The sequence below is a fragment of the Eretmochelys imbricata genome, chromosome 13 (genome assembly GCF_965152235.1).
Source record: "Eretmochelys imbricata isolate rEreImb1 chromosome 13, rEreImb1.hap1, whole genome shotgun sequence".
NCBI classification, from domain to species: domain Eukaryota; kingdom Metazoa; phylum Chordata; order Testudines; family Cheloniidae; genus Eretmochelys; species Eretmochelys imbricata.
Window position 1 is genome coordinate 35,188,038 of NC_135584.1, and position 15,583 is coordinate 35,203,620.

Below are 15,583 nucleotides of genomic sequence, written 5' to 3' on the forward strand. Positions count from 1 at the left end.
CTAAGTTGGGGGTGAGTTACACGTGGCACAAGGGCAGGGTAATATCAGTCTGCCTCTGAGACTCAGGACACCTGGGGTCTATCCATGGATCTGGTAGGAGACTTGGGAATAGTGGTTAGAGGATGAGAGGACGGATCTTGGTCAGGGTCTGTGCAAAACCTGGCACAGAATGGGGCAGGAATAATGGGATGTGGAGGGGCTCTGGGGACAGAGTAGGGTGGGAGGGGATCATGGGAGTGGGAGGAGCTATTGGGTGGGGTTCCATGGAGGAGGCAGAGCCCCGCCCCACGCTGTCTCCATCCATCTCCCCCCTACCCCCACTGCAGGTTGATCCAGTGACAGACACAGCTATGGCTCTGAAGGGACCCTGCCCGGCGCTCCTGCTGCCCCTCGCCCTGCTGGTCACCTGCCTGGCCCTGTCCAGCGGGCAGTATTGGAATCCGCTGAATGACATATTCCGGAGAGAGCACGTGAACAACCCCAAGAACAACGCCGTCAACAACAAAGTCTACTGCAACATGATGATGTGGGACCGGGGCATATTCTGGAAGTATACCAACACCTTCATCCATGAGTCCCTCAAGAAAATCAATGCCATTTGCAATGCGGATGGCATACCCGCTGGGGGCTTCAAACGTAAGAGTAAGAACTCCTTCTCAATCACCATCTGCACATTTAACCCCTGGACCTTCTCTTTCAACGGACTCAGTGGCAAAAAGAAAATTGTCCTCTCCTGCTTGAATGGGCTCCCTGTGAGATTTGTGAGGCACATTTAGGACCCAGACAGACTGTGGAAGGCAAGAAGGGGACCCTGCTGCTTTCTCTAACCATGCTCTGTCCCTTCTACACTGGCCACGGCACCTGGCTCCTCACCCGTCTCTAAACACTAGTGAGATGGTATAGGTGTTTCCACCCCGCACCCTCTGCTGCCCCAACTGCCCATTATACAGTATAGCCTCCCCTTCCCTGCCCCTCACCCTCTGCTGTTCCTAGTGGCCACTATACTGTATAGCTAGCCCTTCCCAGTCTTGTTGTCCCTGGTGGCCATCTAATAACCTATCCTTTCATTAAGAAATATTAATCAGTTTCATATTCTTGTATTGTGTATTCAGCCTGATCATGAGCAATCCTCATATATGACATGATTAAATGTTATTGGTCATTGTTTTCTTCACTTTTTTTTCTATGTGTCTGTGTGCTCCCTAAATGCAATAAAGCCGGATACCTGCAAAAGCAATCCCTGTCTTATTGTGTGAGACTGGGGATAGGAAGAACATAAACCACTGACCATTTAAGAATGGTGCTGGAAACATGTTGTGGTTTTCCAGGATTTCTCTGTGCTTTCAAGGCCATTGTCAACCTCTTCCTCATTGCTGGGAACAGAGCCCAGGAGTCCTGACTGCTACCGCCAGCCCTGCTTTAACCACTAGACCCCACTGTCCTCTGAGAGCTGGGAATAGAACCCAGTAATCCTACATAAGAACATAAGAATGGCCATTGTGTGTCAGAGCAGTGATCCATCTAGCACAATACCTATCTCCAACAGTGACCAGTGCCAGATGCTTCAGAGGGAATGAACAGAACAGGGCAATTTATCAAGTGATCCATCCTCTGTCATCCAGACCCAGCTTCTGGCACTATCAATCAGAGATTTAGGGACATCCAGAGCATAGAACTGTGTCCCTGACCACCTTGGCTAAGAGTCATTGGTGGACTTATCCTCCGTGAACTTACCTAACTCTTTTTTGAATAAATAGTTTTAAGTGAGGTGAAATGTGGGGATACGCAGGATAAATCAGACTCCTGAAAGGGGTACAATAGTCTGGAAAGGTTGAGAGCCACTGTCCTAAAATTTCCTAACATTATGTTAGCTTTTTGATTCCCACTGCACAATAAGAACATAAGAACAGCCATACTGGGTCAGACCAAAGATCCATTTAGCCCAGTATCCTGTCTTCCGACAGTGGACAATGCCAGGTGCCCCAGAGGGAATGAACAGAACAGGGAATCATCAAGTGATCCATCCCCATCACCATTCTTAGCTTCTGGCAAACAGATGTTTTCAAGGAAAAATAGACTGATAGGTTGATGTGTGTGGGAATGGATAGACAGATACAGTGGTAGGTATGGCGTTAGGCAGGGTGATGTGTATATGTATGGATAAACTGGGAGAGTGGAGGGTATTGTGATCGATTTATAGATTGATGGGTCCAGGGATGGATAGTTAGAGCAAGTGGAGTATTTGGTGGTAGACCGATCGGTTGATGTGTCTGGGGATAGATAGATAGGTAGAGTGGTGGGTACAATGATAGACTGTGAGACCGATGTGTCTGGGGATGGGTAGATAGACAAACATGAATGCTGTGATGCCAATGTCAGGCCAGGACCTTTCCTTATTTGTCTGCATGGTGCTGAGCTGCCAGGAAGGACACATACTAACATCCAAATGCTCATACATACACTAAGCCTGGTCTACACTTGGGGGGGATCAATATAAGTTATGCAACTTCAGCTATGTGAATAACGTAGCTGAAGTCAACATACTTAGATCGATTTACCATGGTGTCTTCACCGCGGTGAGTCAACTGCTGCTGCTCCCCCATCGACTCTGCCTGCGCCTCTCGCGGCGCTGGAGTACAGGAGTCGACGGGACAGCGCTCGGGGATCGATTTATCGCGTCTAGACTGGACACGATAAATCGATCCCCACTGGATCAATCGCTGCCCACCAATCCGGCGAGTAGTGAAGACATACCCTAATATCACACACTCATACACACATATACTAATATCACTCACACACAAACACTAATATCACAGACACACACACACACACTCAAACAGTAACATCACACACAGAGACACACACACAAACAGTAATATCACACACACAGACACACACATAGATACACTAATATCACACACACACACAAACACTAATATCGCACACACAGACACACTAATATCACTCAGACACACACCCAAACAGTAATATCACACACAGATACACTAATATCACTCAGACACACACACAGATACACTAATATCATTCACACACACACACACGCACATACACACAACACCCTTAGGGAATGCTACAAATACAGAAATAGGATGAGCTAGGCATCTAAGGAAATTGAAAACATGTTTAAGCTAACCACTTTATTTATACGACGTTGTGTGTGCATGTGTGCACGTTGAGTGTGCGTGTGCGTTGAGTGTGCCCTGTGTGTGCGGAATGCTGGGGTGTGTGTGAGTGTGTGAAAGATGTACACTGTATGCTTGTTCAGAATGATTGTTCGCGTGTGTGAATCAGACAGTGTGTGTCTGTTTTTGTGGGTTTTTCTATCTACCTTTGAGCCCCTAGACATCCCCTGACACCCAACCTCGTTCCAACGCAGAGAAAAGCAACACACAGCTTGTGACTCTTCACTGGGGGAAAACAAAGCCAAACCAGATCTGCAATCCCACAGGCAATGAAGCCCAGGTAGTTTTTATCTCCATGTAGCTCGTCACTGTCAGCACAATACCCCCACCTGGGATTAAACTTGTCTAGCCACAGAGAGGGAAACTCCTGGAGGATTTCACCTGGAGAGGGTGATGCAGAGTCTGTGTGCATCTGAGAACAGCTGCCTTCCACAGAACCCCGGTAGTGATATGTGCATCTAGCAGCTCCCCGGACTCTGCCACAAGCCCATGGGCAAACCAACCGGCATTCCAACCCAATCCAGACTGGGGTGTTTGCCAGGGAAAGCCCTGGCTGGGAGTCCAGGGGAAATCACTGCAAAATATCACCAAGTATCAATCTCCATCTGCCCCTCTCCGAGAGCTAATTCTACAGATGGCAGCTGGCTGGAGACAGTGCCATTGTCACCCCACATGAGCTGCACCATGCCCAGCCGGCTCCTTAACTCAGGATTTAGCGTCCTGCCTTTGTAAACTGAGTGTTGTGAATTCAAATCTTGGTAGGCCTTGTAAGGTCAGTGGGAGTTTTGTACCAGGAAATGTCTGAGACTTAACTCCTGGGATTCCAAAACCCCACCCAGAGTTTATCTCCTCTATAGACCTGCCACAAGTGACTCCGCCTCTCTGGTGGTGTTTTCTTCATGAGCCTAACTTGAGTTCTGCATATCATCTCCACTGTCCTGCTTCCCCCCAGCCCGGCCCCTAATCCTGGGAAGTACAAAGTGCTTGGGAGTGGGGGGCATACCCCAGGATCACAATGTCACAGCCAGGTGCAATGCCCTGGGATCGCTTTGGCAGGGTGTTAAGACAGAATGTGTCTGCCCCTTCTGGGGAGCAGGTGTGGGAATGGTGCCAGCCATGTGTGTGTATGTGGAAATGATAGTATCCATTTGTGTGTGTGAATGTGGCACCCTCAGTCTGTGTAACAAATTTCCAATCCATTCACATCACACAAACTGGGCCTGCATAAACACACATATGCTCTGCAGCTGCCAACAGCCAATGCTTCTTCCACTGCAGCTAAAAGGAGCAATGACTTGAGCTCTGCCTAGATAGTCAGCTGTAGGAATTGCTAAAGCCAGCCACAAGAGGGACACACACATACATACTGATAATAAATTGCATAGTCAATTGCTTGACCATGCTTTGGTATGTTATAAAATATACCTTGGAACACAAGGAAAGCTTGAAGCACAACTTTTATTTAAAAGTGTGGCAAATCAGTATTTTTAGATCCCCTTTATGACTCAGGTTTTCCAAGACTCGTTTTGCCTCATCCATGTTATTGCTAATTTGAATAATGTGTGTGTGTGTTTTCGCTTTAGTAATGTTTTTAAATGTAAAGTAAATGGATCAGTAGACCCATTAAAAACTGATAGGTAAGTTTTACCTTCATTCTGGATTCCTATTGGATAATGGATTTATTCTGAAACACGAGAATAAGCTTCAGAGTAGCAGCCGTGTTAGTCTGTATCTGCAAAAAGAACAGGAGGACTTGTGGCACCTTAGAGACTAACAAATTTATTAGAGCATAAGCTTTCATGAGCTACAATTCACTTCATCGGATGCATAGAATGGAACATATAGTAAGAAGATATATATACATACAAAGAACATGAAAAGGTGGAAGTTGCCACACCAACTCTAAGAGGCTAATTAATTAAGATGAGCTATTATCAGCAGGAGAAAAAAAACTTTTGTAGTGATAATCAAGATGGCCCATTTCAGACAGTTGACAAGAAGGTGTTAGACTCTAAGGTGCCACAAGTACTCCTGTTCTTTTCGTGGATGTAGACTAACACGGCTGCTACTCTGAAACCCTTCACTATGCAAGGCACTGAATTTAGCCGTATGGAGTGGAAATCCTTCAACATTATGAAAAAACTCGTACAGATACAGACAGACGTTATCTTCCTTTCCAAATGCAAACAGATGGACATCATACCAAAAGGACTAAAGGTAAAAAATCCATTCCAATCTTCATATCATACAGACTATGCTGAGAGATTGTGCCACACACTCTCAAAGAACCTGCGAAACCACCTGATCGATATCCTATACAGCAAACAAGGAAAGGTGAAGAATGAGCTCTCAAAACTGGATACTCTCATAAAAAAACAACTTTCCACACAAATTTTCTCATGGATAGACTTTACTAAAACTAGACAAGTCATTTACAACACAAACTTTGCTTGTCTACAAAGGAAAAAGGACACTAAACTATCTAAACTATCCACAAGGAGCCACAACAGTAGTCCCCTTAACCCACCCAACAATATTGTTAATCTTTCCAGCTATACTCTTAGCCCAGCAGAAGAGTCTGTCCTATCTCGGGGCCTCTCCTTTTGTCCTTCCAGGCCCACGAACATGATATAGTTCTGCAGTTACCTAGAATCCTACTTTCGATGTCTCTGACTCAAAGAATATTTCCATCACACCTCTGAACAACATACTAACCCACAGAATCCTTCCTACCAACACTACAAAAAGAAGGATTCTGCTTGGACTCCTCCTGAAGGTTGAAACAACAGACTGGACTTCTACATAGATTGCTTCCATCGATGTACACGGGCTGAAATTGGGGAAAAGCAGCATCACTTGCCCCATAACCTCAGCTGTGCTGAACAAAACGCCATCAACAGCCTCAGGAACAACTCTGATATCATAATCAAAAAGGCTGACAAAGGAGGTGCTGTCATCATCATGAATAGGTCAGAATATGAATATGAGTCTGGCTATGTAGACTCTCTCCTCAGGCCCTACGTTACCAGCACTCCCAGCTATCTTCGAGACATCACTGACTTCCTGAGGAAACTACAATCCATCGGTGATCTGAAAACACCATCCTGGCCACTATGGATATAGAAGCCCTCTACACCAACATTCCACACAAAGATGGACTACAAACTATCAGTAACAGTATCCCCGATAATGTCATGGTAAACCTGGTGGCTGAACTTTGTGACCTTGTCCTCACCCATAACTATTTCACATTTGGGGACAATATATAACTTCAAGTCAGCGGCACTGCTATGGGTACCTGCATGGCTCCAACATTTTTATGGCTGACTTAGAACAACGCTTCCTTAGCTCTCGTCCCTTAACGCCCCTACTCTACTTGCACTACATTGATGACATCTTCATCATCTGGACCCATGGAAAAGAAGCCCTTGAGGAATTCCACCATGATATCAACAATTTCCATCCCATCATCAACCTCAGCCTGGACCAATCTACACAAGCGGTCCATTTCCTGGACACTACTGTGCTAATAGGCGACAGTCACATAAACACCACCCTATACCGGAAACCTACTGACCGCTGTATTTACCTACATGCCACCAGATTCCACCCAGGACACACCACACGATCCATTGTCTACAGCCAAGCTCTAAGATACAACTGCATTTGCTCTAATCCCTCAGACAGAGACAAACATCTACAAGATCTCTATCAAGCATTCTTAAAACTACAATACCCACCTCCTGAAGTGAAAAAACAGATTGACAGAGCCAGAAGAGTACCCAGAAGTCACCTACTACAGGACAGGCCCAATAAAGAAAATAACAGAACGCCATTAGCTGTCACCTTCAGCCCCCAACTAAAACCTCTCCAGCGCATCATCAAAGATCTACAACCTATCCTGAGAAATGATCCCTCACTCTCACAGATCTTGGGAGACAGGCCAGTCCTTGCTTACAGACAGCCCCCCCAACCTGAAGCAAATACTCACCAGCAACCACACACCACACAACAAAAACACTAACCCAGGAACCTATCCTTGCAACAAAGCCCAATGCCAACTCTGTCCACATATCTATTCAAGTGACACCATCATAGGACTTTATCACATCAACCACACCATCAGGGGCTCATTCACCTGCACATCTACTAATGTGATATATGCCATCATGTGCCAGCAATGCCCCTCTGCCATGTACGTTGGCCAAACCGGACCGTCTCTACGCAAAAGAATAAATGGACACAAATCTGACATCAGGAATCATAACATTCAAAAACCAGTAGCAGAACACTTCAACCTCTCTGGTGACTCAGTAACAGACTTAAAGGTGGCAATTTTGCAACAGAAAAGCTTCAGAAACAGACTCCAACGAGAAATTGCTGAACTGGAATTAATTTGCAAACTAGACACCATTAACTTGGGCTTGAATAGAGACTGGGAGTGGCTGTGTCATTACACAAATTGAATCTATTTCCCCATGTTAAGTAACCTCACACCTTCTTGTCAACTGTCTGAAATGGGCCATCTTGATTAGCACTACAAACGTTTTTTTTTCTCCTGCTCATAATAGCTCATCTTAATTAATTAGCCTCTTAGAGTTGATATGGCAACTTCCACCTTTTCATATTCTCTGTTTGTATATATATCTTCTTACTATGTGTTCCATTCTATGCATCTAATGAAGTGAGCTGTAGCCCACAAAAGCTTATGCTCAAATAATTTGTTAGTCTCTAATGTGCCACAAGTACTCCTGGTTTTTTTACTAGAATAGGCATTATTATTATGTAAGAGTGCTACACACATGAGGAATAAAACAGAAATTTGGAGTAATAACAGTATAAGTGAGGCCTCCAGATATAAATTCCTGTCATTAGTTTTACTCCACAGTACTGTTCATTCCTATTACAGGTCACCCTTACTGCTGGCTGTCACCACCTAGTAAGTGACTAGATTCTCCCCAGTCCCATTATACTGGTCTGAGCCTTCATAGCCACACACTGGAGTTGCATTGCTTTATAATGCCTGCATAGTCGATTGCATACTCAGTTGATCATATATGGTAGGCTGAAGTATAGTTGACCAGTCTGTTATTTATAACACAATTTATATTTTTTTCTTTAGATGCATAGGGGTCTTCCCTGGGCACTGATATATTCTGATGTTTCCATTCTGCGGGAAGCATCCATAAAAAACTTAAGTTGGCTAACATGATAAAATTGTGTGTTTGTTTTGAATTTCTCTTATTTTTAATAAGCCTAATTTATATACAGAAGAACTTCCTGTATTTAGGAGGTAAAGAGTCCTGTGGCACCTTATAGACTAACAGATGTATTGGAGCATAAGCTTTCATGGGTGAATACCCACTTCGTCGGATGCATTTAGTGGAAATTTCCAGAGGCAGGTATAAACATGCAAGCAAAAATCAGGCTAGGGATAACAAAGTTAGTTCAATCAGGGAGGATGAGGCCCTCTTCTAGCAGTTGGGGTGTGAACACCAAGGGAGGAGAAACTGCTTTTGTCGTTAGCGAGCCAGTCCCAGTCTTTGTTTAATCCTGAGCTGATGGTGTGAAATTTGCAAATTCTCCTGCTGCAAGACAAGCCCAAGAAAGAAACCAACAGAACTCTACTGGCCATCACTTACAGTCCTCAGCTAAAACCTCTCCAACGCATCATCAATGATCTACAACCCATCCTGGACAACGATCCCTCACTTTCACAGGCCTTAGGAGGCAGGCCAGTCCTCACCCACAGACAACCCGCCAACCTGAAGCATATTCTTGCCAGCAACTACACACCGCACCATAGTAACTCGAACTCAGGAACCAAGCCATGCAACAAACCTTGATGCCAACTCTGCCCACACATCTACACCAGCGACACCATCACAGGACCTAACCAGATCAGCCACACCATCACCGGTTCATTCATCTGCACGTCCACCTATGTAATATACGCCATCATGTGCTAGCAATGCCCCTCTGCTATGTACATCGGCCAAACTGGACAGCCCTATGTAAAAGGATAAATGGACACAAATCAGATATTAGGAATGGCAATATACAGAAACCTGTAGGAGAACGCTTCAACCTCCCTGGACACACAATAGCAGATTTCAAGGTAGCCATCCTGCAGCAAAAAAACTTCAGGACCAGACTTCAACAAGAAACTGCTGAGCTTCAGTTCATTTGCAAATTTGACACCATCAGCTCAGGATTAAACAAAGACTGGGACTGGCTTGCCAACGACAAAAGCAGTTTCTCCTCCCTTGGTGTTCACACCCCTACTGCTAGAAGAGGGCCTCATCCTCCCTGATTGAACTAACCTAGTTATCCCTAGCCTGATTCTTTCTTGCATATTTATACCTGCCTCTGGAAATTTCCACTACATGCATCTGAAGAAGTGGGTATTCACCCATGAAAGCTTATGCTCCAATATGTCTGTTAGTCTATAAGGTGCCACAGGACTCTTTGCTGCTTCTACAGATCCAGACTAACATGGCTACCCCTCTGATACTTACATTATTTACAATGCACTAGAGGCCAAATCATTTATAACACAAGCTATGCTTTGGTACAGCCTATGGCAGAAGTATTCCCTGGCTTTTACTCTTTCATTTTTTTCCTTTGTGAACATAAATTTTTGCTTTCTGTTCTGATATTCCCAGCGCTTTAGCACACATATGCACGTTTTAGATGCTTTTGAAGTTTTTGCACAAAGACATTCATTTTTACTTCCTTAACACATGAATTACTAGTTTTCCATAATAAATATAGAGCTTGACTGCTAAAACAGATGCTCACGATGGATTCTGGGAGATGTATTGCTCTCCCCCTCTGGGTTAGCAAGAGTTAGCAACAGAATTTTTACACACATTTTTTAGAGTTAATCTACTTGTGGTAACAATTAAACTTTTATTAAATGTTTGGAACCATAAACTTTAATTAACCAATACATTTTTCTTTAAGATAGCACAAAAGAAAATAGTATAAAAATTCAAGCCAAAATGAAGTTGCAATGCAGGTTTATGCAAAGACTTTGACTGTAATAAACTTTTATTACATTTGCTTCTGTGGGGGAGACAAAGGAAGAAACGTTAAAATTAGTTTAGTTAGCTTTACCAGTTTGCAACATCACTAGACATATCGTTATAGTTTTAAACATAAAGGAAAAGCTTAACCTGGACATAGAGTTATATTATTAGCTCGGAGAGAGAAATGGGATTCTGTGGATTTGAGCCAGGTTTGGGAACCAGGACCTCTGGTGTTTATTCCGGTTCTTGGGGGTTGCTATTTATTCCCGCAAAATCTGAATTTGTTCCCTGTTTTTGTCTGTACTTCAAACTGATCACAGAAATGAGCTCCTTTGCCACAATTAACTATTTTGGGGCAACTCCAGACATGTTTTTAAGATGTTTAGCCTGTTTTTAGCCATTAATTTCTGTCCCTCTTGCTGGCTGCACCTCACCTGACAGTCTCCTAGTGTTCCCTTCATTTCCAAGAGGGGTGTTCCCGTTGCCGATATCTTCCACTTGCTGTTTAATTTTCTACTTCGATAGTGTTCTAGTTTTAACCATTCTCATTCTTTCTTTTCTTCATTCTTTCGTTCTTTAACTTTTACTTCATATAATGAATGCCAGGGAACATTTTTGTGCCTTGTGTCCCACATGGGTGAACTCTCCCCAACTATAGTTACATATTTTCTTACAAAAGATTCAAGAGCTCCTTTATTATTTTGGGGCATTATTATCACTAATTTTAAGGCCCTGGCATTTTGCCATTTCAGCCTTTGATGTATCTGGGCCTTTTGCCCAGAAAATTTTACTTGTAATTAATCTGTATATATTCTTAAAGTTTGGCTTTTCATTCAGGAATTCCTAAGTGCTGGCGTTTGCCTAAAGTACTTTATCATGCACTGTCTATAAAACGTCTTATTTTGAAAAGGCATTTCACCATAGTAGCACTTACTATAAAAATCCCATCCCCCTTCCCCAGGGCTGGCCTAACTGGCTGCATGAACGTGTATGAGATTAAAGAACTCTAGCATCCCACTGCTTACTTAATGTTATAACTCTCCAAGCACATAGGTCACAGTCCTGCACTGGTTGGTTTGACAGACATTTTGGCTAAATAGCTCCTGGTTTGGCTTGCCAATTTGTTGATAAATTGTATAAGCAATTGCTTGACCACACTTTGGTTCGTTGTAAAATATAGTTGAGAGACCAATCAACAGTCAGTGAGGGTTCTTGCTACAAAGTCAATGCTACTATAGTCCAGGGGAAAGGTTCTATATGATCCTTGTCTCCGGGAAGCTGTCTCATGCAGAGACATTACATACACCTTGCACAGAAGGTGCGCTACCAAATTTACACATTTCAGGTGATATGATTTATACTGTGGTTTTACAAGTTACATATCCCTTTACACATCACATGCTTGAAGGCTCCATTCACTGTATCGGCTGGTGACACTCCTGGCAATAACCTCCCACACTCCCGTAGTAGCTGCCAGTTTTCAGAGACTCCTACAGCAGGATAGGCACCAATATAAGTAGGTAGTGCTAGAGATGGGTGTGTATGGTGAAAGATGGATGGAGCAAGGCAGACATATATGGCAGAGGTGATGTGTAGGGAGGGCATGCGGGGTCAAGTGCCCGCCCTGGAGTGCTTTGCTGGGGGCGGGGAGGGACAGGGACTCTGTCCTTCTCTCCCTGTGCCTCCCCCCCAGCATGTTCGGCCGCTCTCCCTGGCAGCCGGGTGGGGAGTGGGATGGAGCTGCTTCTGCCTGGCTAGGAGGCAGCGGGCTGGGAGGCAGCGATCCGGAGCCCCCCGTCCCTCCCCGGCATGCTCCGCCCTGGTCCCCAGCAGCCAAGCTGTCCTAACCATACAGCTAAGGGTAGCATAAAATCCCTCCTTTACCTGTAAGGGGTTAAGACGCTCAGATAACCTGGTTGGCACCTGACCAAAAGGACCAATAAGGGAAGAAGATCCTTTTGAATCTGTCGGGGAAGGTTTTGTTTTGTGCTCTTGTTGTTGTTCTCTCCGGGACAGAGAGGAACCAGGGCAGGAAAAAACATCTCCTAAAACCCTATCGGAAGTAAGTATCTAGATTACAAAAATTGTAAGTAAAGCAGTGGATCCTCTGATCCTTTTTATGCTACCCTTAGCTGTATGTTTATGACATGAGCCCAGGCAGGGAATGGGCCACCACTGCCTCCCACCCAGGCTCTCTCAGGCAAAACCGGCTCCGTTCCACTCCCCGCCTGGTTACCAGGAGAGCAGCCGAACATGCCGGAGGGAGGCAGAGGGAGAGGAGAGAGACCCCCCCTTGCTCCTAGCAGGTAATGAGGGGCATTGAGGGCATGGCAGACCCAGGCTGGACGCAGGGTGTGGGGGGTCACTGGGCAGAGGAGACAGATGGGGTGATCACGTGTTCTCCCCTTTGGAATGCACCCCCTCCCAGTATGGGGAGGCATCAGCCATGTGTGTATCTGAGTGTGTCTGGGGATGGACAGTTGTTCTGGTACTGATTATCTGTTATACACCCTGTGTGGATTCAGGTATACCAGTATAACCATGCTTTATACCTGTATAACTTATTCCTCTCTAATGATGGCAATGACCTATACCAATATAAGTACTTTTCTACTGGCATTCACTGCCCAAAAAGGAAAATCCCAAACTCTTGCTTTTGTGAGTCATATCTTTCCATGTCTCATGTTTGGGATGGTGTGTGTGTGTGTGTATGTGTGAGTCAGGCTTGTGCATTTCATATTTTGCTTTGTGTATGTTGTGTGTAGTTCAATCCCTTATTTCTGCATGTCTTGTGTGTCTCACGTTACTTTTTTTGTGTGTGCTTTTGTGTTTTGTGGGTATGTGACTCTTGCTTCAGTGCATCTTGCATGTCTCCTCTTCCATCCTGTGTGTGTGAGTGTGTTTGTATCATTTGTCAGTACATTTGTGTTATGTGTGGTTGTCCTTGTGTCAGTCAGAGCCTTGTCTTTATCCAGTACTGTTACCTGTGTGTGTTTGTGTCGTGTGTGTATCCGAGTTCATTCCACTGAGTTTCTCTTTCCATATACCACCTTCCTTCCCTTGCCTAGAGCAACGGGAGAGCAAACCAAAACTCCAACCCAACTTCCAACCCAACTTGTTCCCTATGAAATCTCAAGTCCTGGCTTTGATCCCAAGAGAAAATAATGTATACCACACCTCTCTCTCTCTCTCTCTCCCTCTCTCTGTTATTTTGTCCTTCCTCATCTCTCTCTCTTCTTGTTAATTATTAAAATTCCAAGGGCACATTTCTGTCCATTAAATAATAGGGCAGACACCCGATGTCATCCAGTGGGAGTTCTTCTTCATTCAGAGAATCACTCTTATCCTGCAGGGAAAGAATAATGCATGACTTAGATGCCTGGGTGTGCAATGTATGTTGGCACATCACCCCTTGTTATGCTACTCCAGTGGTAATACAAACAGATGTGCCAATTTTTAAAAAGGGTAAACAGGATGTCCTGGGTAATTATAGGCCTTGACATTAATCCTGGTCAAGATAATGGAACAGAGCTGATATGGGGCTCAATTTAAAAAGGATTAAAGGAGGGTAATGAAATGACTGCAAATCAACATGGGTTTATGGAAATAGATCCTCCCAAACTAACTTGATATTGTTTATGAGATTACAGGTTTAGCTGGTAAAGGTAATAGTATTGACATTCTATACTTAGAGTTCTGTAAGGCATTTGACTTGCCACCTTACGACATTTTGATTGAAAAACTAGAAGGATTTAAAATTAACATGGCACACATTAATTAAAAATGGGCTAACTGGCTAATGGCCCTTCTATCTGAGCCCTCGATTCCCCCCCACTACCCCCCACTACAGCTCTGTAACTGTACACAGGGCATTGTCATCAAGCAGATGTATTTCCGGTGAGGTCCCACAGAAACTGATTCTTGGACCTGTGTGATTTAACATTTTGATCAGTGACCTTGAAAAGAATGTAAAATCATCACTGACAAAGTTTGCACAAAACCTGGGGGCGTGATAAGTAATGACGAGGACAGATCACTGATACAGCGTCATCTGTAACATTTGGTAAACTGGGTGCAAGCAAATAATAGGCATTTTAATACAGCTAAATGTAAATGCATCAAGCATCAAGGAACAAAGAACGTTGGCCATACTTACAGGACGGGGTCTCTATTCCGGGAAGCAGTGACTTTGAAAAAGATTTGGGGGTCATGGTAAATAATCCCCTGAACATGAGCTCCCAGTGTGACACTGTGACCAAAAGAGCTAATGCAATCCTGGGATGCAGAAACGGGAATATTGAGTAGAAGTAGAGAGGTTATTTTACCTGGCACTGATGTTACTGCTGCTGGAATCTTGTGTCCAGTTTTGGTGCCCACAATTCAAGAAGGATGTTAATAAATTGGAAAGATTTCAGAGAATAGCCACAAGAACGATTAAAGGGTTAGAAAACCTGCCTTATAGTGATAAACTCAAAGAACTCAATCTATTTGGCTTAACGGGGAGAAGGTTAAGGGGTGACTTGATTACAAAAAGAAAAGGAGTACTTGTGGCACCTTAGAGACTAACCAATTTATTTGAGCATAAGCTTTCGTGAGCTACAGCTCACTTCATCGGATGCATACTGTGGAAACTGCAGAAGACATTATATACACAGAGACCATGAAACAATACCTCCTCCCACCCCACTCTCCTGCTGGTAATAGCTTATCTAAAGTGATCACTCTCCTTACAATGTGTATGATAATCAAGTTGGGCCATTTCCAGCACAAATCCAGGTTTTCTCACCCTCCGCCCCCCCACACACAAACTCACTCTCCTGCTGGTAATAGCCCATCCAAAGTGACCACTCTCTTTACAATGTGTATGATAATCAAGGTGGGCCATTTCCAGCACAAATCCAGGTTTTCTCACCCCCCCCCCATTTCCAAAAACCACACACACAAACTCACTCTCGTTCTGGTAATAGCTTATCCAAAGTGACCACTCTCCTTACAATGTGTATGAAAATCAAGGTGGGCCATTTCCAACACAAATCCAGGTTTTCTCACCCGCCCCCCCCAACACACACAAACTCACTCTCCTGCTGGTAATAACTCATCCAAACTGACCACTCTCCTTACAATGTGTATGATTGTAATACAATCAATCAATCCCACCTTGATTATCATAGAATCATAGAATCATAGAATATCAGGGTTGGAAGGGACCCCAGAAGGTCATCTAGTCCAACCCCCTGCTCGAAGCAGGACCAATTCCCAGTTAAATCATCCCAGCCAGGGCTTTGTCAAGCCTGACCTTAAAAACCTCTAAGGAAGGAGATTCTACCACCTCCCTAGGTAACGCAT

At 44.2% G+C, this 15,583-nt stretch overlaps 1 protein-coding gene across 1 annotated transcript; it reads left to right on the forward strand.

Annotated features, from left to right (window-relative positions):
- Positions 1-263: 263 nt before the first annotated feature.
- On the forward strand, positions 264-776 carry LOC144273180 (ribonuclease-like). The gene has a single exon (XM_077831719.1). It carries the CDS (start codon positions 264-266, stop codon positions 774-776), a length of 513 nt encoding a protein of 170 aa, XP_077687845.1.
- The last annotated feature ends 14,807 nt before the right edge of the window (positions 777-15,583 follow it).